Source organism: Ambystoma mexicanum, chromosome 9 (assembly GCF_040938575.1).
Source record: "Ambystoma mexicanum isolate Mex_15411 chromosome 9, UKY_AmexF1_1, whole genome shotgun sequence".
NCBI classification, from domain to species: domain Eukaryota; kingdom Metazoa; phylum Chordata; class Amphibia; order Caudata; family Ambystomatidae; genus Ambystoma; species Ambystoma mexicanum.
The window spans coordinates 1,557,388,734-1,557,415,591 of NC_090931.1; the positions used below are offsets into that span (position 1 = coordinate 1,557,388,734).

At 51.9% G+C, this 26,858-nt stretch overlaps 1 protein-coding gene across 2 annotated transcripts in view; it reads left to right on the forward strand.

The window, feature by feature from the left end:
- LOC138489518 (zinc finger protein 135-like) overlaps positions 1–26,858 on the forward strand; it is a 227,787-nt gene that overhangs the window by 164,065 nt on the left and 36,864 nt on the right. The window contains exons 5-6 of one of the 2 annotated variants that reach the window (XM_069617259.1): positions 24,217–24,318; positions 25,704–25,793. In XM_069617259.1, coding sequence (XP_069473360.1) covers positions 24,217–24,318; positions 25,704–25,793 — 192 coding nt within the window. The remainder of the gene's footprint in view (positions 1–24,216; positions 24,319–25,703; positions 25,794–26,858) is intronic. The other variant, XM_069617260.1, reaches the window with a different exon arrangement.

Sequence of the window (26,858 nt, forward strand, 5' to 3'; positions counted from 1 at the left end):
GTTCAGGACTAATGAGGACCATGGGTATCACGAAATGCGAGGTCACGGGACAGATCTTAACGCTCGGCAAGAGGACCTCTACTCTTGTCGGGCGAGGTCGTTTCCCTGCTCAGAATTTGTGGTACAGGTATCCGCGGCTCCTACAGTCTTCCTAGCCGGTTTCACGGGACAGTCCCGAAGAAAGTGTCCTGAATTACCGCAATAGAGGCATAATTGCAGCTGCCTTCTTCTTTCCCGCTCTTTCTGGGTTAAAGGTCCTCTCATGCCCCCTATTTGCATGGGTTCCGCAGTGTCAGCTCCCTTATTCGAGGTCTGTGGTTTGGAAAACACTCGGGTATCAAATCTGGAGCGATCTGCCTTCCTGTTCTGTAGTCTATGGTCTAGTTGAACAACTAAGTCAATATAGTCTGAACATTCTTGTGGAGGATTCACAACCTGCGCTAGCACATCCTTGAGCTCTCCACGCAGACCTCTGTAGAAAAGCGTTATTCTCTTGTCCTCGGGCCATTGTGTTTCCACTATGAGTCTATTGAAAGAGGCTATATAAGTCAAGAGGTCTTGGTTACCCTGTCGTAATGAGAGAAGTTCATTGTCCAAGGCCTGCCCTTGTGCATGTCTTGCGAACAGTTTCTCCATGCTGGCCTGGAAGGCTTGAAAATCGTGTAAAACCGGATCATCCTGGGTGACTAAAGGGATCGACCAATCTGCAGCGCTGCCACTGAGATAAGAAAGCACGAAAGCCACCTTGGCCTGGTCAGTTGGGAATGCAGCTGGTCGACATAAGAAGTGCAGGCGGCACTGGTTGATGAACACTGCGAATTTCTTTGGATCACCAGCAAAGCGTTCGGGCGGAGCCAAGGGCATATTACCGGGCAGATTGATTTGCACTGGATTTGAAGCTGAGGCAGAAGGGTAACTTCCTCCTGGAACGGGCAAAGGTGTCTGTCCTGCCTGCGTTTGTAACAACTGCCTAGCAAGGTCCTCTGTTCGCTCCTTAGAAATTATCAGTTCTCTTCTTAGAGAGCTCGTTTCCTGGCGAGCTGCATGTACTTCTGCTCTTAATTCCCCAAGCAACTGGGCTAGTTGATCAGTATCTGAAGTTTCCATTGCGCCTGGGTAGGAGTTTAGTGGTGGGCTTCGCGTTCTGTAACGCTCACCTGATTCCCACGGAGGCGCGGGTCTTGGCAGGAAGGTGTCTGTAACACGAAACGTGATGTGCAGGATTCGGTTGGCTTCTGGAGTCGACCCTCTCCGCACTGAGTGTCCAACTCGAAGGGTGAGGTTTCTGCAGGTGAAGCAATATGGGGGTTAAAGGTCTGGGTTGCTGAATGTCCCTATCTCTCTCCTCCCAGCTTGACCGTTGAACCCCCCTCCCAGGTCAACGTGCTCACCTTAGATAGGTGAATGCTGGGCTCTCCATCTGCGTCTAGTGCAGGGTGCCGTTGCCAGTTCCTTCACTGGTGAAACGTGGGCCTCTTGACTTCAGAGGATGGCTACCGTCGTTGACTGCACGACCGGTAAGTTTCTGGACACCTTTAGTCTTTATAGTCTTTTATGCATGGCACTGAAGCGCCTGGAGTTGCGTAAGTATGGCAGCGCTCTTACTGTCTCTTTCTTTGTCTTTGCAGGAGACGATGCAGAATGAAGAAATCCGGAATTCGCCACGTGCCGGTAAGTGTGACACTGCTGTTGTCTTTGCAGGTGAAGATGCGGCGTGAAGAATCCGGAATGCACTGCGTGCCAGTAAGTAGAATAATGCTGTTTATCTTTGCAGGTGCAGATGCAGCGTGAAGAATCTGGAGTGCACAGCGTGCCAGTAAGTATAATAATACCGTTTATCTTTGCAGGTGCAGGTGCAGATGCAGCATGAAGAATCCGGAGTGCACAGCGTGCCAGCAAGTATAATAATACTGTTTATCTTTGCCGGCGGAGGTGCAGCGTTAGACACGGCCGCTGCCGATGGCTCAGGTAAGCAAGCACTGCGTGTGAAAGTTTGTTCTGCTAACCTGTTGTTTCTGGTCTTTTGCAGGTGCTGATGTTGCTCAGGTACAGGAATGGTAAGTATAATTCTTGCAGGTTCAGGATCCCAAGAAGAAATGCTGGAACAGACTCGGTGAGCGTTCTGCTGCAGATGCAGAATAACGCGAAGCACGTTTCATCAATCGGGTGTGGTTTAAATAGCCTTGGAGTGATGAGGCGTCTCCTTCCACGGCCCCGCCTAAGTAAGAAAAGAGTTCCTGCTTCCAGAAGAGTTCCAGTGCTGTATCCAGGGAGTGGAGCTGCCCCACCCAGGTAAGAAAGTAGTCCCAGTTCACCGAGGACTTCTAAGAGTCTGGCAAGTAAGCAGCATGGTCTGCCGCAGGTAAGTCCACCCAAGCACCTTCACACCAATGATGAGCCCGGCGCTTCCAGTGCCGGGACCGATGCTTCTGATGAGCCTGGTGCCACCGGTGCCAGGACAAGGTCCAAAAGGTCCCTGTGGGGACCGGCTGGTGCCTAGGATCAGGGTTAGGGGCCTGCTTCCAAGGACGTTGGGCTGGTCCTGGCTCCTTGGAAGCAGTGATCATGACAGCACGGCTCACGATGGTCAGGGCGGAGAACTCCATGCGGAGGGCCCTGAGGCGTGCCGAGTGCCTCGAGGCAATCCGCAGGGAGTTTGGGGCGAATATGTGGACGGCCCTGCGGACCCTCGGGGCCATGGAGGAGGAGCGCCTCCGGGACATTGAGCAGGAGTTCGATGATGCCCTGGCCCGGAACATCCCGAAGTGAGCCGTCGGACTAGCCCGCTGCCCTTGTAAATAGTTCTGTAGTTAGTGTTAGGTTTCCTTTGGTTTAGCATTTTTTTTTTTGACCTTTTGGACAATGGCCCACATTTTTGTATATAGTTTATTTTTTTAGGCAGTGTTATTAGATAGGTTTCATTTCTTTGGTTGGGATCATGGACCCTGGATTGTTTATTTGTATATAGTTGACTTTTGGATTTTCATTTTTTTTTTATGATTTCCCCATGGAGCAATGGTTTTCGATTTTAATTTTCCATTGGATTAACTTTTGTGGACTGTGACTTTGGACACCTTTCGTTTGCATTATGATTTGTGGTTTTGCATTACGTACCTGCTGGTTTATTTTAAAAACATTTCAATTATTGTTTCTTTATTTTTGATTCAATTTATGTTGCGTTTAATACATAATTTTTCTTCAAACTTCAATGTGTACTATCATCTCATTGGTTTCATGCATATCATGATATGGGTTTTGACATTCACTGACACCCATTGGGTGTATGTGAGGGACATGTGTTCATTTGCAAACTAGCAATTGTGGTTCTATCATGTTTTTGCCATTTCTAAGTGGGTGGATGCAATACTCGGGTGGGTGTTTGGCATTTGGAGGCTGACCATAAGGGCCAGGGATCTAGATTGTGGTGACATGTTGGCTGGGGGACATGAATGGGGACCTGGTGGAGGCTGCCCCTGCACTGCTGGGGGGTGGGAGTGATAGGGGACATGAGTGGGGGCCTGGTGGAGGCTGCCCCAGGTGGCTGGGGGGTGGGGGTGGTGGGAGACATGAGTGGGTGCCTGGTGGAGGCTGCCCCAGGTGGCTGGGGGGTGGGGGTGGTGGGAGACATGAGTGGGGGCCTGGTGGAGGGTGCCCATGGTGGCTGGGGGGTGGGGGTGCAGGGGGACATGAGTGGGGGCCTGGTGGAGGCTGCCCCTGCACTGCTGTGGGGTGGGGGTGATAGGGGACATGAGTGGGGGCCTGGTGGAGGCTGCCCCTGGTGGCTGGGGGGGTGGGGGTGATAGGGGACATGGGTGGGGGCCTGGTGGAGGCTGCCCCAGGTGGCTGGGGGGTGGGAGTGCAGGGGGACATGAGTGGGGGCCTGGTGGAGGCTGCCCCTGCACTGCTGGGGGGTGGGGGTGATAGGGGACATGAGTGCGGGCCTGGTGGAGGCTGCCCTGCACTGCTGGGGGGTCGGGGCGATGGGAGACATGAGTGGGGGCCTGGTGGAGGCTGCCCCTGCACTGCTGGGGGTTGGGGGTGGTGGGAGACATGAGTGGGGGCCTGGTGGAGGCTGCCCCTGCACTGCTGGGGGGTGGGGGTGATGGGGGACATGAGTGGGGGCCTGGTGGAGGCTGCCCCTGCACTGCAGGGGGGTTGGGGGTGATGGGAGACATGAGTGGGGGCCTGGTGGAGGCTGCCCCTGCACTGCTGGGGGGTGGGGGCGATGGGAGACATAAGTGGAGGCCTGGTGGAGGCTGCCCCTGGTGGCTGGGGGTGGTGGGAGACATGAGTGGGGGCCTGGTGGAGGCTGCCCCTGGTGGCTGGGGGGTGGGAGACATGAGTGGGGGCCTGGTGGAGGCTGCCCCTGCACTGCTGGGGGGTGGGGGTGATAAGGGACATGAGTGGGGGCCTGTTGGAGGATGCCCCTGGTGGCTGGGGGGTGGGGCTGGTGGGAGACATGAGTGGGGGCCTGGTGGAGGCTGCCCCTGGTGGCTGGGGGGTGGGAGACATGAGTGGGGGCCTGGTGGAGGCTGCCCCTGGTGGCTGGGGGGTGGGGGGGGGGTGGTGGGAGACATGAGTGGGGGCCTGGTGGAGGCTGCCCCTGCACTGCTGGGGGGTGGGGGTGATGGGAGACATGAGTGGGGGCCTGGTAGAGGCTGCCCCTGGTGGCTGGGGGGTGGGTGTGATAGGGGCATGAGTGGGGGCCTGGTCGAGGCTGCCCCTGGTGGCTGGGGGGTGGGGGTGGTGGGAGACATGATTGGGGGCCTGGTGGAGGCTGCCCCTGCACTGCTGGGGGGTGGGGTGATGGGAGACATGAGTGGGGGCCTGGTGGAGGCTGCCCCTGCTCTGCTGGGGGGTGGGGGTGCAGGGAGACATGAGTGGGGGCCTGGTGGAGGGTGCCCATGGTGGCTGGGGGGTGGGGGTGCAGGGGGACATGAATGGGGGCCTGGTGGAGGGTGCCCATGGTGGCTGGGGGGTGGGGGTGCAGGGGGACATGAGTGGGGGCCTGGTGGAGGGTGCCCATGGTGGCTGGGGGGTGGGGGTGCAGGGGGACATGAGTGGGGGCCTGGTGGAGGCTGCCCCTGCACTGCTGTGCGGTGGGGGTGATAGTGGACATGAGTGGGGGTCTGGTGGAGGCTGCCCCTGCACTGCTGGAGGGTGGGGGTGATAGGGGACATGAGTGGGGGCCTGGTGGAGGCTGCCCCTGGTGGCTGGGGGTGGGGGTGATAGGGGACATGAGTGGGGCCTGGTGGAGGCTGCCCCTGGTGGCTGGGGGGTGGGGGTGGTGGGAGACATGAGTGGGGGCCTGGTGGAGGGTGCCCATGGTGGCTGGGGGTGGGGGTGCAGGGGGACAAGAGTGGGGGCCTGGTGGAGGCTGCTCCTGCACTGCTGGGGGGTGGGGTGATAGGGGACATGAGTGGGGGCCTGGTTGAGGCTGCCCCTGGTGGCTGGGGGGTGGAGGTGCAGGGAGACATGAGTTGGACATGAGTGGGGGCCTGGTGGAGGCTGTGGCTGGGGGGTGGGGGTGGTGGGAGACATGAGTGGGGGCCTGGTGGAGGCTACCCCTGCACTGCTGGGGGATGGGGGTAATGGGAGACATGAGTGGGGGCCTGGTGGAGGCTGCCCCTGCACTGCTGGGGGGTGGGGGTGATGGGAGACATGAGTGGGGGGCCTGGTGGAGGCTGCCCCTGGTGGCTGGGGAGTGGGGGTGGTGGGAGACATGAGTGGGGGCCTGGTGGAGGCTGCCCCTGCACTCTGGGGGGTGGGGGTGATGGGCGACATGAGTGGGGGCCTGGTGGAGGCTGCCCCTGCACTGCTGGGGGGTGGGGGTGATGGGAGACATGAGTGGGGGCCTGTTGGAGGCTGCCCCTGCACTGCTGGGGGTGATGGGAGACATGAGTGGGGGCCTGGTGGAGGCTGCCCCTGGTGGCTGGGGAGTGGGGGTGGTGGGAGACATGAGTGGGGGCCTGGTGGAGGCTGCCCCTGCACTCTGGGGGGTGGGGGTGATGGGCGACATGAGTGGGGGCCTGGTGGAGGCTGCCCCTGCACTGCTGGGGGGTGGGGGTGATGGGAGACTGTTAGGCGGAAACCTGTGCAGTTCCCTCTGGGACCACTGCAAAAGATTTAGGACTACAGGTGTTTGGCAGTAAACCCACTTGGTAGTAGTCTGTACCACACAGATTCACTTGGTAGCTGTGGCTGAGCAGTCAGACTTCCCTCAAGAAGAGTTAAGCAGTATGTGGAGTATACAATATAGGGCAATTCTTCACAGTAAGACAAGCAAACACGCAACAAGGCTTCAGTGTAAAGATATAAAGGTATTTATTTATAACGGAACATCTATAGAAAACACTCTGGCACTATCACGGCTAACAATTCAATTACAATTACTCTACGAAGAAAAAGATCAATCCCCCTAACAATAGTTCGACAAGTCTAGGTTATACCAGCATCACTTATTTGCAGACAGAGGTGTATGCTTCAACCTAGATGGCACTCTAGTATTCGTTAGGACGGGAGAGAAAAATAAGTAGGTTACGAAATCAACACAGTTCAATACTTCACGGGAAAATGCAAGGCAAGAAAACAAGAACCACAATAGATCATAAAGTTCAGAGGCCAGGCCCACTCGGAGAGAGGCAAGGCGATATGTCCCAAAAAGTCTCTTTGTGGAAATGCGTTTGAGTCTGTGTAGCAAATTGTTATTGGAATATTGGACCAGTTCAGAACAATACGCTAGTGAAAGCTTGGAGGCGACCCTATGGAGAGGCGAGGATTAAGACACCTCACTCTATCCGGCAACAAGGGAAGCCAGGCGGACACAGTACCTTGATTGTGGAGAGACAGCTCCGGCGGGGGCAGTTGTTCCTGGTGGTGGATGCACGTCGGGTCTTTGCCAAGAGTAGAGATAATCTCGTCGTCGAAGAAAAGTGAAGTCCGGTGCACCACCAGGGAAGAGACCAGCCGCGGAGTGCTCCGTCACAAGGCACCACCTTTTGGTCGCGGTCCAGGGGTAGTGGCTATCCGGTTGCCGAGGTGCTCTGCACGGGCAACTCGACCACTGCGTCCTGAGGCGAAGAAAAAGCAAAAGGGACTGGTTGTTCCCACCAGTCAGGGGAAGAGTCTCTCCGGCAGGGAGATCTCCTCTGTCGTCGGGAAGTGGTGAGTCGGTTCAGCAGGGCTCCACCGGAGGTGTCGTCGTTGCAGGTCGGCTCAGCTTTACTCTCGTCGGATTCTTAGGTCCTGTGGCGACTTCTGAAGATCCAGTCCCAAAAGCCCTGCTTTTATGCAGAAAACCCCCATTCATTCAGCCTAGCTGTCAATCAACTCACGCTAAGTGGTGAGCGGGGAGGCTCACCACTTGGGCCAATCACACCAGAGTGCGACCGGAGTTGGCAAGGCAACTCGGTCCAGGGTGCCTAAACCCCCTCCCACACCCCTGTGGTAACCCAGATAGAATGGCACCACTTTGGAGGGTCTCTGTACAGAGGGCCGCCAAAAGTGGAACAAAGGGCTCAACCTTTGGTTTAGGAGTCACAGAGACGAACACAGACGCCATTTTAAAAACCGAGTTCTGGCAGAAAATACCATCCGATAGACTTATTTAAGATAAGTAGACCGGTGGTATGTTAGAGACTAACGAGAAAAAGTATCAATCTCCAACAATGGGAAGAATCCCATAGGGTTATATTCGGGGTCGAACATAACAAGTAGTTTCCACTGCCACCAGCCAAAACTCGACGAGGGGGGACGGGACAGTGCCCCCTCGAATAACAGACCCAGGAGTAATCGAATTACCCCTACTAGTACGTCCACAATAGGATGGTTTGTACTAGTTCTGTTAGTAAATTTAGGTCTAGTAAAGCCAATGGTGATTTTACATGCCCGGGGAGACAGTAGTCAGTCCCCGGGTATGGAGTCTATGACGGAGGTCCGCTAGGATGCCCCAGTGTTACGGCACGTAGGGTCCGGTGTAACACACATAGAAAAACATATGAGACCCTATGGAGTAAAAGACCCCATAGCCCATAGAACACATTGACATTCAAAGGAATTACACACAAACATGTCCAAGAGTGGGAGAAAGAGTCTCACTCTTGGCAGGATGGAAAAAACAAACTCCAGAAATCCAGCAAAGCTGCCGGGGGACTCACTAGGTTAGGAAATTCAGCCTAAACAGAGAATTCTCCCTAACAGAGACATGAGTGGGGGCCTGGTGGAGGCTGCCCCTGCACTGCTGGGGGTGGGGGTGATGGGAGACATGGGTGGGGGCCTGGTGGAGGCTGCCCCTGGTGGCTGGGGATGCAGGGGGACATGCGTTGGTGGGCAGTAGTGCAAGGTGACATGTGGGTTGGCTGGGGGGCATGGCCATGGTGGATGGGGTGCCTGCAGGACATGTGCAGGGTAGGCCTCTGTGGTGTGGGCCACCTGCAGGGGCCGTGGAGGGTGTAGAGGGAACACCTGGGAGTACCCACACGTGCAATTCACGTGTGGTGCTCCCCGCGCACCCCTGTAATACACGTACCCTTATGGAATCGCGTGTGATACTTCCTGCGCACCCCTGAAATACACGTACCCTGCTGCTTTTGCGTGTGATACTTCCCGCGCACCCCTGGAATACACGTACCCTGATGGAATCGCGTGTGATACTTCACGCACACCCCTGAAATACACGTACCCTGCTGATTTTGCGTGTGATACTTCCCACGCACCCCTGAAATACACGTACCCTGCTGCTTTTGTGTGTGATACTTCCCGTGCACCCCTGGAATACATGTACCCTGCTGCTTTTGCGTGTGATACTTCCCGTGCACCCCTGGAATACACGTACCCTGCTGTTTTTGCATGTGATACTTCCCGCGTACCCTGATGGAATCGCGTGTGATACTTCCCGCGCACCCCTGAGATACACGTACCCTGCTGCTTTTGCGTGTGATACTTCCCGCGCACCCCTGAAATACACGTACCCTGCTGCTTTTGCGTGTGTTACTTCCCACGCACCCCTGATGCACACGTACACAGGACAATCGCGTGTGGAACTTCCTGCGAACCACTGAAATACACGTTCCCCGCTTGGCGTTTGCTGTTTGCCAGCCCTGTGAACTGGTCCAGGGTTAGCGCAGCCCTTTGTGATTATTTAGGGATTTTGAAGGCTTTTCCTTGCGTGAGGGCGTTCTTGGGGGCGTAACTGGCGCTGCTGCAGGGTCACTGCGCCATGCTGCGCCACAGCTGGTTTTGGATGCGAAAATCCATGAATACGCTGTGCGCGGAAATCGATTTTAGCGCACGCGGCTGGTGCAGACATTTGCACAGGCACGCTGTGCGCCAGCCGCGTGCGACACTTTTGTGCGAAATTCCATGAATTACCCTGATAATATTTTGGTAGCTTTACTCGTTGAGCGGAGAGAGATGTGGGATGCTCCATTTCTGAAAAAGCCGGAAAACTTTGGTATTTTGGAGATGGGATTTCAGAGAGTGTCTACGTTTACTCAGTTCATGCTTCCGGACAGGCAGTGGTGGGGTTCGTGGGAAAAATTGAGGTTGTCATGGACAGAAGAGTTGGGCAGGGAACTGACATTGAGAGAATGGGATAGGATTTGGAGAGTGCTGACGACAACCAAAGTGGATTTGGAATTGCGCTACATCCATCAAAGGATAGTGGGCAGAATTTATTGGACTACAGCGCGTATGTGCAAATTGGGTTTAGTTGATGATGCTTTGTGTTGGGGTTGTGGGAAAGAACAGGGTACACTGTTGCATATGTTATGGCATTGTGAAAGGGTGGTAGGCTTTTGGAGGGAGGTTCTTGACAGGATTGACCAGATTTGGAAGATTGGCTACCCGCGCAATCCCTTAGCAGTTATATTTTTGTTTTATGGTGGTGGGAGTAATGTGAGTTGGGTGACGCTGTGTGCAGTGCGTAAAGTTTTGTTGGTGGCAGCTAAAGAGGTGTTGAAGGTTTGGAAGACACGGAAAAAGCAGATGGTGGAGGAGTGGATTTTGGATGTTAGAGCTTTGCCGAGGTTTGAAAAGACGATGTTTTGTAAACCGGATAAGGCAGACCTTTATGATGAAATGTGGGAGGATTTTGATGACCTTTATGGATAAGGCTGGGTTGTGTTATGGAGTGGAGTGCAATAGTTTATCTTCATATTCTTGGGGGTGGGGGGCTTTGTGTTGTTTGTGTGGTTGTTTGTGTGGTCTTGTTTGTATGTTATTTGTTTGGTACATCTGATTTGGTTTTGATTGTTTTTTAGGTTTGATATGGTGGGATACGGGGTTATGATATCAAATTCTGTTGTATTGTTTCCCACTATTGTATGTTATGCAGTTCAATGACTATGGATGATGTTACTGTTGATTGTTCCCTATTGTTGTAAATTAGAAATAAAGAGTTTTAAAAAAAAAAGAAATCTTTTGGAACCTGCTGATCTCAGGGCACATCATAGCCCTAACAATAGCAGTAGGCCAGGTTCTTTTGAGGGCTGGAATTATGCACGATCACTATTCACAGAGCCTTGGCACTGCCCTTATAAATAAATAGACTCGCCAAAGAAGTGGTTATGGATTGTCACTGGTATATGAATTTTAACCAGAAGAACATTTTGCTGAAAGTTCAGAAAATAGAGTGCAGAAAGAGGCTGTCAAAAGACAATGGGCCTCATTACGACCCTTGCGGAAATCAACAGACCGGACCGCCATAGCGTAAATAGCATTTCCGCCATTGCACGATGGAGCAAAGTGCGGCTAATTACGACCCATCGGGCACGAGCATTACGCCATGGCGGAATCCGAAAGGCTGCGATGGCGGAAATGACCCCAAAACGGCCCTTACCGCCGCCGTACGCTGCACCAGGTGCAATACCGCCACCCATCTTAGCGGTCACCGTAATGAGCGGTCACCGTAATGAGCGGGCACCGCAAATTACGGGCACCGTAAATATACGGAAACGGAAGTAAAAGCATGTGGCCGGAACGGGAAACAGCACGCCGCACAACCATAAAATCCGAATCCCAACACAACCATTAAAAATCCGACCCTGACACACATCCCAACCCGTTAGCAACCCCAGTTAAAAAAATAAATATGGGAAAGGTAGCCAAGAAAGCGTGTGATCGCAAGCGGCAGGTCCACTTCTCCCGAGAGGAACTGACCGTGCTCACCGAGACCCTCCAGGAGAATGCCGCCGTCGTCTTCTCCAGTCAAATGACCAGGACGGCCCTTGCCAACAAGAAGGCCATATGGGCCCTGGTGGCACAGCGCGTAAGTGCGGTGGGGACAACACCCCGCACGCCACAGCAATGTCGCAAGCGGTGGGACGACCTGCGGATCCGCGTACGCAGCATACTTTCTGCGAACAGGAACATCGCCACAGCTACCGGGGGGGGATCAGAGTCGCCCATCAAGTTGACCCCCTGGGAGGATATCTGCGCCTCCACCATAGGAATGGAGAGCATAGAGGGAGTCGGAGGGATGGAGAAAGGAGTGCCGACATCCGGAGAATCAGGTAGGTTGGCCAAGAGAAACAATGCGAAATCGACAAAGCACGAACATGTGCAGTACCATGTGACCCCATAGTGCAATACATACTTTGCCCTGACAGCGCCCTCTAAAAGTCAGAATGAATAAACAAATTAATCAAGATGCCATAAACAACCCCTACATGTGCAGCATGCACCCCCTAACTGCAGGCAGCCAAATGAATGCATCCTCAATCCACACGAAAATGAGACCACCTCCAAGGCCCAGTCCCAAATCACCCTCATGTACCACCCCAATGCATTTGATACGTTGCCATTCCAAATCCCACAGACCCATAACTAACGCTCGCCCCTCTTTACTCCACCACAGGGTCCGATACCAACGACGAGCTGCAGGACACCCCTACCAGCACGCCTGCAAAGAGGGCCAGGACCAACGTCCCAAGAGCCTCCACCTCAGGTGCAAGGATCAAGACACGGCAGCAGCAGGAATCAAGTGGCAGCACACTGGAGGGGACTGCAACAGGCACCCCAGCAGCCAGCAAGTCCACAACCCCAGCACCACAGGTCCCCCCAAAGAACGTATCTGATGGCACTGCCTCTGGTGGTAGCAGCACCATAGGTGACACAGCTGTCATGCCAGCATGCTCCGACACGGAAAACAGTGCTGGCGACGTAGGTACCATCCATGACCTTTCCCAATCCCCCTGCATGTTCCATCCCCTACACCATGACGAAACCACGCAGGGGCACCCTGAAGACGACGACTGGCCAACCCCCACAAGTCCCGTGCCAAGGCAACATGTGTTGAGCAGCCCCCCTGTCACACCACCGCAAATGTCCATGGCCCAGCAGAGGCAACAGTCCCTCGACCTGCTGATCGAGCAACAGCAGGAAGTGGCCACGCTACTCAAGGACCATGCAAATGAATGCGGGGGTTCCAGGGCAGCCATGGAAACATCCACCGAGACACTCAGGGCACAAATAGAGAAAAGTAGTGAGAGCCTCAGGGGAGAAATGGAGAGAAGCACCGAGAGCCTGAGAGCACAAATGGAGAAATGCACCGAGAGCCTGAGAGCACAAATGGAGAAAAGCACCGAGAGCCTGAGGGGGGAACTGCATGCGACGTCCAAAGACGTTTGTGCTGAACTTGCTGCTGTGCGCCGTGTGCTCTCGGAGCTCTCACAAACCCTCAGAGACATGCATGGACGCGAGCAGGCAGAGACATCATCCGTGGCAAGTTCCGTCCAGGGCAGCCCCCAACGCAGATCTGGCAGGAACCTGCGCTCCACGGGCAGGGGTGCCCCTGATACCCGTAGAGGGGGCTTGCAATAGCGTCTACCCACGGACAGCATGCATATTTGGACACTGGTGTTGGGGGGGGAGGTAGTAGGGTGGAGGGGGTGTGTTGGGCTTCACTGGGTGGCGGGTCCATAGGGTGTATAAATCAAATCACATTTACAATACAGTACTTCATTATCATCCAATGACATGTGTGGACATTGATATTTGCGTACGAGGCCTTCATAGGCGTACAGTCCACAATGTGCCTGTACTACACACACACAGTGCCACAGGTCCCCTTTCCATGTAATAGGCACCATGCGTGGTTGCTAGAAGCATGCATCTATGATGCTCTGTCGGATTGCACGTGCATCCTGTGCCTCATGGACTCCTTGAGGTGCCTCCACATCCCCACCCTCATCATTATCATCTTCAGGTGCATGCAGTACAGCGTCAGGGGGCATGGGCACATTCCTACGTATGCACATGTTGTGCAGCATGACACATGCCATGACCATCTTAGAAACCTTCTCATGGCTGTACATGAGTGCCCCGCCAGACCTGCTGAGGCTGCGGAAACGAGCCTTCAGTAGGCCGAATGCCTGTTCAATGACCACACGGGTACGTGAGTGGGCATGGTTGTAGTCCTCCTCATGCTGGTTCTGTGGGTTCCGGATTGGTGTAAGGAGCCATCTCTTCAGTGGATACCCGGCATCACCTGTATGAGACGAATAAAGGGTGTCAGTGGAATGATAGTGCTAAGTAGCCCCCCCCCCTTCCTGCAAGGTCATTGACGCATCAAATGGGCCACGATGTCATGCATGGAATGTGACTGACCGAGTAGCCAGGATCTGTGCCCTGCGTGTCGCTCCATGTAGCGTGGTATTCTTGTGTTCCTCAGGACCATAGAATCATGGGTAGATCCTGGAAATCTGGCACAACAATGCGTAAAGATCTTGTTGGAGTCACACACCATTTGCACATTGATTGAATGATATTGTTTCCGGTTGCGGTACTGGACCTCCATGGCATGTGGGACAACCAATTCAACATGGGTGCAGTCGATGGCACCAATGCAACCCGGGATGCCGCCAAGTGCATGGAATCCCACTTTTGCGTTGGTAATCTCCTGGTACGTGCGTGGTAGTGTGATGTGGTCGTCGGCGTGCTTCAGGAGGGCATCGTGCACTTGGGAGAGTGTCCGTGAGAACAGTGGCTGTGAAATGCCATGCAACTGTCCGACTGTGTGCTGGTAGGTGCCTGTGGCCAGGAAGTGGAGTACAGACACCACCTTCAGTAGGGGTGGGATGGCGGTTGGGCTATCTATCATGCTCACGAGGTCAGCATGTGTCATGTCCACAATGGCGATTATGGTGTCCCGGTCCAAACGGTAGAGGGTGTGGATCTGCTCAGCAGTGAGGTTGAACGGATCAGCTCGGAGGCGTGGGATTGCGGGCCGCCTGCGTGGTGGTAGTGGCAGTGCTTGTGGGCCTTGCTGACCCTGCCTTGCCCTCCTCCTCCTCCTTCTCCTCCGTCTCCCCTGTGCGCCCGGTTGTTGTACCTGTTGTTGTTCGTCGTCTTCTTGTAGTTGTAGTACTTGCAGTGCTATCTGGTCCCCCAGGCCCAACATCGCTAGTCCTGCCGGTAGCATTTTGGAGTGGGAGTGGTTGTGGGAGGGGTTTGGGTCTGCTATATATGTGCTGTCGGCCTGTATGGCCTCCACCTGTGCTGATTGAATGAATCTGTGGCAGATGCAATCCCTTCTGGCCGAGCACGTCCCGCACGTAAGGCTGCATTTGGCCGCATGGCATCTTGGGATTGGAATCATGTATCAAATCCCGATGGCAGTGTGATGTACTTTGACTGATCTTCATGCTATGCTCCCATTGTTACACATGCTATAATTGCAGCCGCTTACATACCTGTGAAGAGTCAGTGGTATGTAGGGCTCGATCGATGGCCGACCCTCATGCAGCACAGTAACGTACTTCACCGACGGGCGTGGCGTCCCATTTGTGATTGTAGCCAGTTAGCATTATGACACACAGCCGCACTACATTGATGTAATTGTGAATGCAAGCGTTCACAGAAGCCTTTTCGACGTAATGTTGCAAGTGAGGAATTCGAAGGCCAGCATTTTTGGTTTCGAAGTAGCGGTGAGGAGACGCCCACAGGTCTGCCTGGAAATGTAACGTTCTATTGTCGAATGTCCTTGGGACAGGGCCCATAACGAGCAAGCAATGAATGACATGAATTGAATGGGATGCGCAATAGCGTAGTGGACGATAAGGCAGGACGTTCCCAAATCCATCTTGCTTCACAACACTACAGATCCGGCCAGGAGCACAGTGGTTTTTGCAGACTGCATTACGCACAGACGCGATGGAAGTTTCAAATATTATGTGAGTGAATATTCATGCGTTTTCATTGCGGGATGAGGGAATGATGAATGGATGCATGGACAGATGATTCCATTTAGGGTCTGCCATGTACATGGGTTTTTTGAATCAATCCCCTTCCCCTGCGCTATGTGATGCAAGGCTGCCATAGTGGGACTTACGTCTATCTGCCCTTGTCGGATCCTCCCTGTCTCGACGCGCCTTCATACACTTGTGTCTAGGCACGTTACTAATCCCATGTCATGGGTTCTGTCTTGACGGACGCATGCACAGTAACCGACGTTGCCAATGGTGTATTTACCTCGATTGATTTCGTTATGAATCGATACTGATTTAGGGGTGTGTATATTCCTTTGGAGTGGGCTAGCATGCATATGGGTGTGGATTTGGTGTGTTGAATGAAGATTGTAATGCATCATGAGTCCCGTAATGCAATCGGTTAATTTGTGTTTCATTTGGGTGACAGGTATCTCCTGCCCTATTGCAGATGCCATCTGTACGCCACTCCTCCAGATGGGTTTTACTCTCGACACCTGCAGCTTCGGGTGAATCAGTGGAGCACCATTACGATCTTATGGGACGATCGCCAATGGGCCACATGCCCTTACGCTGTACTGGTGGCTAGGTGCAACATTTCGGCCTTTCAGCTGGACTAGTGCCTGCCTCATGGGACGGACCTGCGGTTCTTGCCGCTTCCATGTTGCCTTTTGGAACGTTGATGTAGGCCCTGTGTGCCATGATGGTACAGGGCGTCACACAAGTGGAAGCTGGTCAATTATTGCAGATGCAGCCCTCGGTGATGATGGATGTTTTGGTGTTATTTTGCAAATTGCTGTGAGGCCTTTGTCATTTGGATGTGCATTTAAATTGTATTCCGATATTTGGCGTGTTGCGTTATTCTTTGCAGGTGATGTAGCGATTTTCGATTTGTGGCGGTATGTATTGCGAGATGATCTGCATTGTGTTCCGCCTTCTGAGTTGAGTTGTGTGGTACTGTACTGGCCGCGTTTGCCTACGTAGCACAGTATGGTCACGGATAGGGGCTGCCATTGTGACTGTTTACATGATGTGCTGTTCAGGGGCGGGGGATTGGCTTTTGGCCGACTGGTGCCTGTCAGCCAGGTCGATTGGTGGAATGATGGGATGTTCAGAATGTGGCTGGTCACAGGTGCCTGTGTTTGCGTGCGTTTGTTGGAGGGGGACTGGGGTCATGTCCATTGGAATAGCTTCTGTATTCATGCCATCTGTGCCCTGCAGCTCCCATCGGCCCCTCTTGGGATGAGCCTGGCTGCTCAGTCACTCTGCCAACTTGTGTGGTACATGCTTCTGCTGATGGTTGGTTTGTTTACTGGCAAGAGTACAGGGCTGGTGCAATCCCCCTCAGGATGCTGTTTTGGATGTTGCCTTGCGCTGGTGGCAAGCGATGGGGGACTACTGTTGTTTTGTGTCATGTGTTCTTGGTTTTCATTTTGTTGTATTGTACCTTCACATGCCTGTGCTGCATCAGTACGGCTATGGTGACATGCCGTACATGGATGCCCACTCACGGGGCGCTTTGAGCCCCTGCATGCATTTCTACGTTGGCATGCATGGGTGAATTGTAGATTTCACTGGTTGCATAGTGTGAGTACATTGCGCCTGCCAGGAGTTGTGCAATGTGGCCAGGGAGTGGAGTACAGGCACTCAGTGGGCCATTTACGGTTGGTTCACGATGCCGTATTTCTCGCCATGGCGGAATGGTACTTTCCGACGTGCTTGATGGCGTTCAGTACATGTCCGCTAGGGTCAGAATTCGCGTACCGTTGCGCCATGGCGGTGATTCCGGTTTTGCAAGGCGCGCGTGCGCGTACTTGGTGCAGTTAGCGTTGCCGTTCACTGCGGTGTCGCTAATGGCATCGTACTTTACGGTGACGGGTCATAATCGCAACGAGCGGTGTTCGATGGCGGTATTGCATTTCCGCCATCATTTTTCCATTTCCGCCAGGGTCGTAATGAGGCCCAATAACACCATACTGGCTTGGATGGTTACCATTCTTCCGTCTTTTCTTTTGACTAACTACGTCGTTTACCTCTTAATCCCCTCTGTCAAATGAAATTGTTAAATTCTGTTATGAAATGCAGTTAATAATTTTCTATGATTAAAATAATGAATATAAATGCATATTTTTATTTCTTATTTTAATGTTGCTATTTTGTAAAGGTCAGTTACGACCAAAACAAATAAAAAAATAAAAACAAATATCAAAGGATACAAGGTTTACGCTCAAGACTAGCTCACGTGAAGCTAAGATTTTAGAGACAGCTGGGAAAGCATGTGCTGTGCCCTCAGACAGGACGCTATTCAATTGGCTTGGTTAGGAGACACATTAAAGTTCTTGGAAAGAGCTTAGCTAAGTAAAGCAGCTGTTGTCTAAGAAGCTGATTTTCTCTTACTTTGTGGCCAGATCAGGCATAGACCCGTTGTGGAAGCAGAGTGCTTTGAAGGTGTTTTTATTTAGGCTGCAGCCGGTAGCTTGAAGCACACTGCAGGCATTGAGTTAAGCTAATGTTGTTTTGTGAATCTTAAACCAATGATTTGAACACGTTTGTAAGCACTTTGCAATGTTGGTTAATTTGTGAAGTAGAGCAGAACATGGATCATAATGTACACTTCACCACCTCAACTTGCTCTGCTCCCCAAATACAAGTTATCTCTGCCTGCCTGCAATTGTGGTCGCAGTGGAGTGCAAAAAGATGGCGGATTCCGCAGAGCTCCATGTACACGGCATCTGCTATGTTCAAAGCTGGCGGATTCCACAGAACTCCATGTACATGGCATCTGCTATGTTAAAAGCTGGCGGATTCCACAGAACTCCATGTACACGGCATCTGCTATGTTAGAAGCTGGCGGATTCCGCAGAACTCCATGTACACGGCTTCTGCTATGTTAGAAGCTGGCGGATTCCACAGAGCTCCATGTACATGGCATCTGCTATGTTCAAAGCTGGCGGATTCCACAGAGCTCCATGTACATGGCATCTGCTATGTTCAAAGCTGGCGGCGGATTCCACAGAACTACATGTACACGGCATCTGCTATGTTAGAAGCTGGCGGATTATGCAGAACTCCATGTACACGGCATCTGCTATGTTAGAAGCTGGCGGATTCTGCAGAACTCCATGTACACGGCATCTGCCATGTTAAAAGCTGGCGGATTCCACAGAACTCCATGTACACGGCATCTGCTATGTTAGAAGCTGGCGGATTCCGCAGAGCTCCATGTACACGGCATCTGCTATGTTAGAAGCTGGCGGATTCCACAGAGCTCCATATACATGGCTTCTGCTATGTTAGAAGCTGGCGGATTCCACAGAGCTCCATGTACATGGCACCTGCTATGTTAGAAGCTGGCGGATTCCACAGAGCTCCATGTACATGGCATCTGCTATGTTCAAAGCTGGCGGATTCCACAGAGCTCCATGTACATGGCATCTGCTATGTTAGAAGCTGGCGGATTATGCAGAACTCCATGTACACGGCATCTGCTATGTTAGAAGCTGGCGGATTATGCAGAACTCCATGTACACGCCATCTACTACGTTAGAAGCTGGCGGATTCTGCAGAACTCCATGTACACGGCATCTGCCATGTTAAAAGCTGGCGGATTCCACAGAACTCCATGTACACGGCATCTGCTATGTTCAAAGCTGGCGGATTCCACAGAACTCCATGTACATGGCATCTGCTATGTTAAAAGCTGGCGGATTTCACAGAACTCCATGTACACGGAATCTGCTATGTTCAAAGCTGGCGGATTCCGCAGAGCTCCATGTACACGGCATCTGCTATGTTAAAAGCTGGCGTATTCCGCAGAACTCCATGTACACGGCATCTGCTATGTTCAAAGCTGGCGTATTCTGCAGAACTCCATGTACATGGCATCTGCTATGTTCAAAGCTGGCGGATTCCACAGAACTCCATGTACACGGCATCTGCTATGTTAAAAGCTGGCGGATTCCACAGAACTCCATGTACACGGCATCTGCTATGTTAAAAGCTGGCGGATTCCGCAGAGCTCCATGTACACGGCATATGCCATGTTAAAAGCTGGCGGATTCCGCAGAGCTCCATGTACACGGCATCTGCCATGTTAAAAGCTGGCGGATTCCGCAGAGCTCCATGTACACGGCTTCTGCTATGGACGCTGGCGGATTCCACAGAACACCATGTACATGGCATCTGCTATGTTAAAAGCTGGCGGATACCACAGAACTCCATGTACATGGCATCTGCTATGTTCAAAGCTGGCGGATTCCGCAGAACTCCATGTACATGGCATCTGCTATGTTCAAAGCTGGCGGATTCCGCAGAACTCCATGTACACGGCATCTGCTATGTTCAAAGCTGGCGGATTCTAAAGAACTCCATGTACACGGCATCTGCTATGTTCAAAGCTGGCGGATTCTAAAGAACTCCATGTACACGGCATCTGCTATGTTAGAAGCTGGCGGATTCTGCAGAACTCCATGTACACGGCATCTGCTATATTAGAAGCTGGCGGATTCCACAGAACTCCATGTACACGGCATCTGCTATGTTAAAAGCTGGCGGATTCCACAGAACTCCATGTACATGGCATCTGCTAAGTTCAAAGCTGGCGGATTCCACAGAACTCCATGTACATGGCATCTGCTATGTTCAAAGCTGGCGGATTCCACAGAACTCCATGTACATGGCATCTGCTATGTTCAAAGCTGGCGGATTCCGCAGAACTCCATGTACATGGCATCTGCTATGATAGAAGCTGGCGGATTCTGCAGAACTCCATGTACACGGCATCTGCTATGTTCAAAGCTGGCGGATTCTGCAGAACTCCATGTACACGGCATCTGCTATGTTAGAATCTGGCGGATTCCACAGAACTCCATGTACACAGCATCTGCTATGTTAGAAGCTGGCGGATTCCACAGAGCTCCATGTACATGGCATCTGCTATGTTCAAAGCTGGCGGATTCCGCAGAACTCCATGTACACAGCATCTGCTGTGTTAAAAGCTGGCAGATTCCGCAGAACTCCATGTACACGGGGTCTGCTGTGTTCAAAGCTGGCGGATTCCGCAGAGCTCCATGTACATGGCATCTGCTATGTTCAAAGCTGGCGGATTCTGCAGAACTCCATGTACACGGCATCTGCTATGTTAAAAGCTGGCGGATTCCGCAGAACTCCATGTACACGGCATCTGCCATGTTAAAAGCTGGCGGATTCCGCAGAGCTCCATGTACACGGCATCTGCTATGTTCAAAGATGGCGGATTCCGCAGAACTCCATGTACACGGCATCTGCTATGTTAAAAGCTGGCGGATTCCGCAGAACTCCATGTACACGGTATCTGCTATGTTCAAAGATGGCAGATTCCGCAGAGCTCCATGTACACGGCATCTGCTATGTTCAAAGATGGCGGATTCCGCAGAACTCCATGTACATGGCATCTGCTATGTTCAAAGATGGCGGATTCCGCAGAACTCCATGTACATGGCATCTGCTATGTTCAAAGCTGGCGGATTCCGCAGAACTCCATGTACATGGCATCTGCTATGTTCAAAGATGGCGGATTCTGCGGAACTCCATGTACATGGCATCTGCTATGTTCAAAGATGGCGGATTCCGCGGAACTCCATGTACATGGCATCTGCTATGTTCAAAGATGGCGGATTCCGCGGAACTCCATGTACATGGCATCTGCTATGTTCAAAGCTGGCGGATTCCGCAGAACTCCTTGTACATGGCATCTGCTATGTTCAAAGCTGGCGGATTCCGCAGAACTCCATGTACATGGCATCTGCTATGTTAAAAGCTGGCGGATTCCGCAGAGCTCCATGTACATGGCATCTGCTATGTTAAAAGCTGGCGGATTCCCCAGAACTCCATGTACACGGCATCTGCTATGTTCAAAGCTGGCGGATTCCGCAGAACTCCATGTACACGGCATCTGCCATGTTCAAAGCTGGCGGATTCCGCAGAACTCCATGTACACGGCGTCTGCTATGTTCAAAGCTGGCGGATGCTGCAGAACTCCATGTACACGGCGTCTGCCATGTTAAAAGCTGGCGGATTCCGCAGAACTCCATGTACATGGCATCTGCTATGTTCAAAGCTGGCGGATGCTGCAGAACTCCATGTACACGGCATCTGCCATGTTAAAAGCTGTCGGATTCCGCAGAACTCCATGTACACGGCATCTGCCATGTTAAAAGCTGGCGGATTCCGCAGATCTCCATGTACACGGCATCTGCTATGTTCAAAGCTGGCGGATTCCGCAGAACTCCATGTACACGGCATCTGCCATGTTAAAAGCTGGCGGATGCCGCAGAACTCCATGTACATGGCATCTGCCATGTTAAAAGCTGGCGGATTCCGCAGAACTCCATGTACATGGCATCCCGTATGTTAAAAGCTGGCGGATTCCGCAGAACTCCATGTACACGGCATCTGCTATGTTCAAAGCTGGCAGATTCCACAGAACTCCATGTATATGGCATCTGCTATGTTAAAAGCTGGCGGATTCCGCAGAATTCCATGTACAGGGCATCTGCTATGTTAGAAGCTGGCGAATTCTGCAGAGCTCCATGTACACAGCATCTGCTATGTTCAAAGCTGGCGGATTCCACAGAACTCCATGTACACGGCATCTGCCATGTTAAAAGCTGGCAGATTCCGCAGAACTCCATGTACATGGCATCTGCTATGTTCAAAGCTGGCGGATTCCGCAGAACTCCATGTACATGGCATCTGCTATGATAGAAGCTGGCGGATTCTGCAGAACTCCATGTACACGGCATCTGCTATGTTCAAAGCTGGCGGATTCTGCAGAACTCCATGTACACGGCATCTGCTATGTTAGAATCTGGCGGATTCCACAGAACTCCATGTACACGGCATCTTCTATGTTAGAAGCTGGCGGATTCCACAGAACTCCATGTACATGGCATCTGCTATGTTCAAAGCTGGCGGATTCCGCAGAACTCCATGTACACGGCATCTGCTATGTTCAAAGCTGGCGGATTCCGCAGAGCTCCATGTACATGGCATCTGCTATGTTCAAAGCTGGCGGATTCCGCAGAACTCCATGTACACAGCATCTGCTGTGTTAAAAGCTGGCGGATTCCGCAGAACTCCATGTACACGGGGTCTGCTGTGTTCAAAGCTGGCGGATTCCGCAGAGCTCCATGTACATGGCATCTGCTATGTTAAAAGCTGGCGGATTCCGCAGAACTCCATGTACACGGCATCTGCTATGTTAAAAGCTGGCGGATTCCGCAGAACTCCATGTACACGGCATCTGCCATGTTAAAAGCTGGCGGATTCCGCAGAGCTCCATGTACACGGCATCTGCTATGTTCAAAGATGGCGGATTCCGCAGAACTCCATGTACACGGCATCTGCTATGTTAAAAGCTGGCGGATTCCGCAGAACTCCATGTACACGGTATCTGCTATGTTCAAAGATGGCGGATTACGCAGAGCTCCATGTACATGGCATCTGCTATGTTCAAAGCTGGCGGATTCCGCAGAACTCCATGTACATGGCATCTGCTATGTTCAAAGATGGCGGATTCCGCAGAACTCCATGTACATGGCATCTGCTATGTTCAAAGATGGCGGATTCCGCAGAACTCCATGTACATGGCATCTGCTATGTTCAAAGCTGGCGGATTCCGCAGAACTCCTTGTACATGGCATCTGCTATGTTCAAAGCTGGCGGATTCCGCAGAACTCCATGTACATGGCATCTGCTATGTTAAAAGCTGGCGGATTCCGCAGAGCTCCATGTACATGGCATCTGCTATGTTAAAAGCTGGCGGATTCCCCAGAACTCCATGTACACGGCATCTGCTATGTTCAAAGCTGGCAGATTCCGCAGAACTCCATGTACACGGCATCTGCCATGTTAAAAGCTGGCGGATTCCGCAGAACTCCATGTACACGGCATCTGCTATGTTCAAAGCTGGCGGATGCTGCAGAACTCCATGTACACGGCATCTGCCATGTTAAAAGCTGGCGGATTCCGCAGAACTCCATGTACACGGCATCTGCCATGTTAAAAGCTGGCGGATTCCGCAGATCTCCATGTACACGGCATCTGCTATGTTCAAAGCTGGCGGATTCCGCAGAACTCCATGTACACGGCATCTGCCATGTTAAAAGCTGGCGGATGCCGCAGAACTCCATGTACAATGCATCCGGTATGTTAAAAGCTGGCGGATTCCGCAGAACTCCATGTACACGGCATCTGCTATGTTCAAAGCTGGCAGATTCCACAGAACTCCATGTATATGGCATCTGCTATGTTAAAAGCTGGCGGATTCCGCAGAATTCCATGTACAGGGCATCTGCTATGTTAGAAGCTGGCGAATTCTGCAGAGCTCCATGTACACAGCATCTGCTATGTTCAAAGCTGGCGGATTCCACAGAACTCCATGTACACGGCATCTGCCATGTTAAAAGCTGGCAGATTCCGCAGAACTCCATGTACATGGCATCTGCCATGTTAAAAGCTGGCGGATTCTGCAGAGCTCCATGTACACGGCATATGCTATGTTCAAAGCTGGCAGATTCCACAGAACTCCATGTACACAGCATCTGCCATGTTAAAAGCTGGCAGATTCCGCAGAACTCCATGTACACGGCATCTGCTATATTCATTGTGTAAATATATCATAGAACCCTGGCTGTGCCTGAACCTCCATGACATATTAAGACTCACATAGCACAGAGGGACTGCTTGTGAAATTGTAAGTGATCCCCCATACTATTTACAGGGCTATGTAAAATGCCCCCGCCCCCCAAAGTGTTTTTTTAGAAAACGCATTTGCATATAATTTAATATCCGAGACTCACATTGTATGCTGAGGAAGTGCCTTCCTGTGGATCTGCCCTGACTTCGGATGGCGGCATCAACATCACTACTGTTGTTTCTTAGGGATAATATTGTATGCAAACAAGTGTGTGGTAATGGTTTAACTACAAATTGTTACTCATTAAACACCCACCCATTTCTCTTTCTTCTGAAGGAATGTCTCCTGATACTTGCATCATGAAGGAAGAACCAGTGTCTGTACTGATTGATCTTCTTGGCGAGGACGTTGAAGAAAGCAGCTTTGACCCCAGCTTGGGTGAGACTTGAATGTTCCATATTATAGTAAGAATTAACCCCCTCCCTTCCAACCCCCACATGCGCTTTGCTTGGTCCATTGCTTGCCCTGGTCGCTGAACGAGTTACCCTTCTTAGTTCATTGCTTGCCCTGGTCGCTGATCGAGTTACCCTAGTTCATTGCTTGCCCTGGTCGCTGATCGAGTTACCCTTCTTAGTTCATTGCTTGCCCTGGTCGCTGATCGAGTTACCCTTCTTAGTTCATTGCTTGCCCTGGTCGCTGATCGGGTTACCCTTCTTAGCTCATTGCTTGCCCTGATCGCTGATCGAGTTACCCTTCTTAGTTCACTGCTTGCCCTGGTCGCTGATCGGGTTACCCTTCTTAGTGTATTGCTTGCCCTGGTCGCTGATCGAGTTACCCTTCTTAGTTCATTGCTTGCCCTGGCCGCTGATCGAGTTACCCTTCTTAGCTCATTGCTTGCCCTGGTCGCTGATCGAGTTACCCTTCTTAGTTCACTGCTTGCCCTGGTCGGGTTACCCTTCTTAGTTTATTGCTTGCCCTGGTCGCTGATCGAGTTACCCTTCTTAGTTCATTGCTTGCCCTGGCCGCTGATCGAGTTACCCTTCTTAGTTCATTGCTTGCCCTGGTCGCGGATCGAGTTACCCTTCTTAGTTCATTGCTTGCCCTGGTCGCTGATCGAGTTACCCTTCTTAGTTCATTGTTTGCCCTGGTCGCTGATCGAGTTACCCTTCTTAGTTCATTGCTTGCCCTGGTCACTGATCGAGTTACCCTTCTTAGTTCATTGCTTGCCCTGGTCGCTGATCGAGTTACCCTTCTTAGATTCCTCTTTTGATTGTCAGTTCTGGTCTTGAGAGGTTACATATTTAATATTTGACACATAGTAACCCATGTATTTTATACTAAATACGGTTGGTCAATTAGTCAGATGGTCAGGGCCACGTTCCATCACTATCAGCCCTTGAGTAAACCCTGTAATACGATTACCTTCTCACTCACCCGCATGACCGCATAGGAAGGCCAGGTGCTCCATATTAACATTCCTGTCTTCAGTTGTTGATGGGATTTGGCCCCCTGGGGACCCAGTCCCTTTTGCGTTGAGCGATTAATGCCTTTATGAATAACCTCTTCTTCTGCGCTCTTGTGAAGGAAGGTTGGTTAGGTAGGTCCTTCATGTTGTTGTATTGGCAGGTTTAAGTGTTGCACACCCAATACCCAGAGTTACCTCCATGTTTCTTGTGTTCGAATCAGGTCTGGGTGATGTTGGCTGGCACGCAGCTGCGTTCACACTATGATGAGATCTTCAGCCAGACTTCTAAAGGCAACCAGAATTCAATGAGCCTGATATTCTTGTACATGTTCTACATCACTCCTTTTTTACATAACAGGACCTGAAGCTGTTTCATTCTGCAAGTCGGAATCTTACTTCCTGGATTATCAAGGCAGCGAGACTAGAGAAACGAGAGGCAGCCCCACAGGTGAGTAAAGGCTGCTTCTCTATGGGGCTCGGCACAGAATGTAGAGCTCATAACTCTGGCCCATGGGGAAGAGCATTCTCATGCTCTGTTTATCCTGTATGCACAGTACCCTTAGCAAAGGCTTACATACTCGGAACGCTGTAAAGGAGCGTGACAGCAGACAGGTCCTTAACGTGTTCAAGCATGGCAAAAGTCATGCACATGTCCTGAACATGTTCAAGCATAGTAGAGATATTGCACGTGTTCAAGCACAACAAAGTTTCTACTTGTGTACTGGCATGGAAAAGATCATGCATGTACAATACTCTCTTGGGAAGACGGGAACAGCGATCCTAATAGGCCAGGTGTCATTCTGATTGCGCAAGTGTGGGGGAAGCGGGAAGGGAAAAAGTGTGGAATGGGAGGGGGTGGGGCAGTGCAGTACATGGGGTTATAGAATAAATAAAAATAAAAAAACAATAAGAGAAGTATGGCCAGCTGGTGGCAAGTGCAAGGGTAAGTGCAGACATCGGGTGGAAGTGCAAGTAGGGGCTGTAGGGATACAGAATCAGTCCCCGAATGCAACGGTTGCCAGAGGGGCAGTGCAGGTGTGCAACTAGCAGGGAGGGGACCTAGCCCTGAGATCAGGGGTAACCAGGTAACCAGTGCAGTTTCAGATTCAGCCAGGAGATCAGCAGTGGAGAGGAAGAGAGAAAGCAGAAGCAAAGAGGAAGGTTTTGAGGTGCTTCTGGAACCGGAGATTGTTCTCCTCAAGTTTCAGAGAGGCAGGGAGGTTGTTCCAGAGGGAGCACCCGCAGAAGAAAGAGATCTACCACCAACTCGCTGCTTGGAGAAGCGACTGACCCTGAGTGAGTTAGAGGCGATCGAGTGAAGAGTTCGAGAAGGAAGATATTTAGAAGGAGAGAATTGAAGGTATTGAGGTCCCATGCCCCAGAAGGCCTTGTGGACAATTCAGAGGGTTTTGAACTTAATCCTTGCAGCCACTGGAAGCCAGTGCAGAGATTTCAGTCCTGCAGAGATACGATCCCTGGGCTTGAGGCCAAGGACAAGATTTGCAGTCCTGTT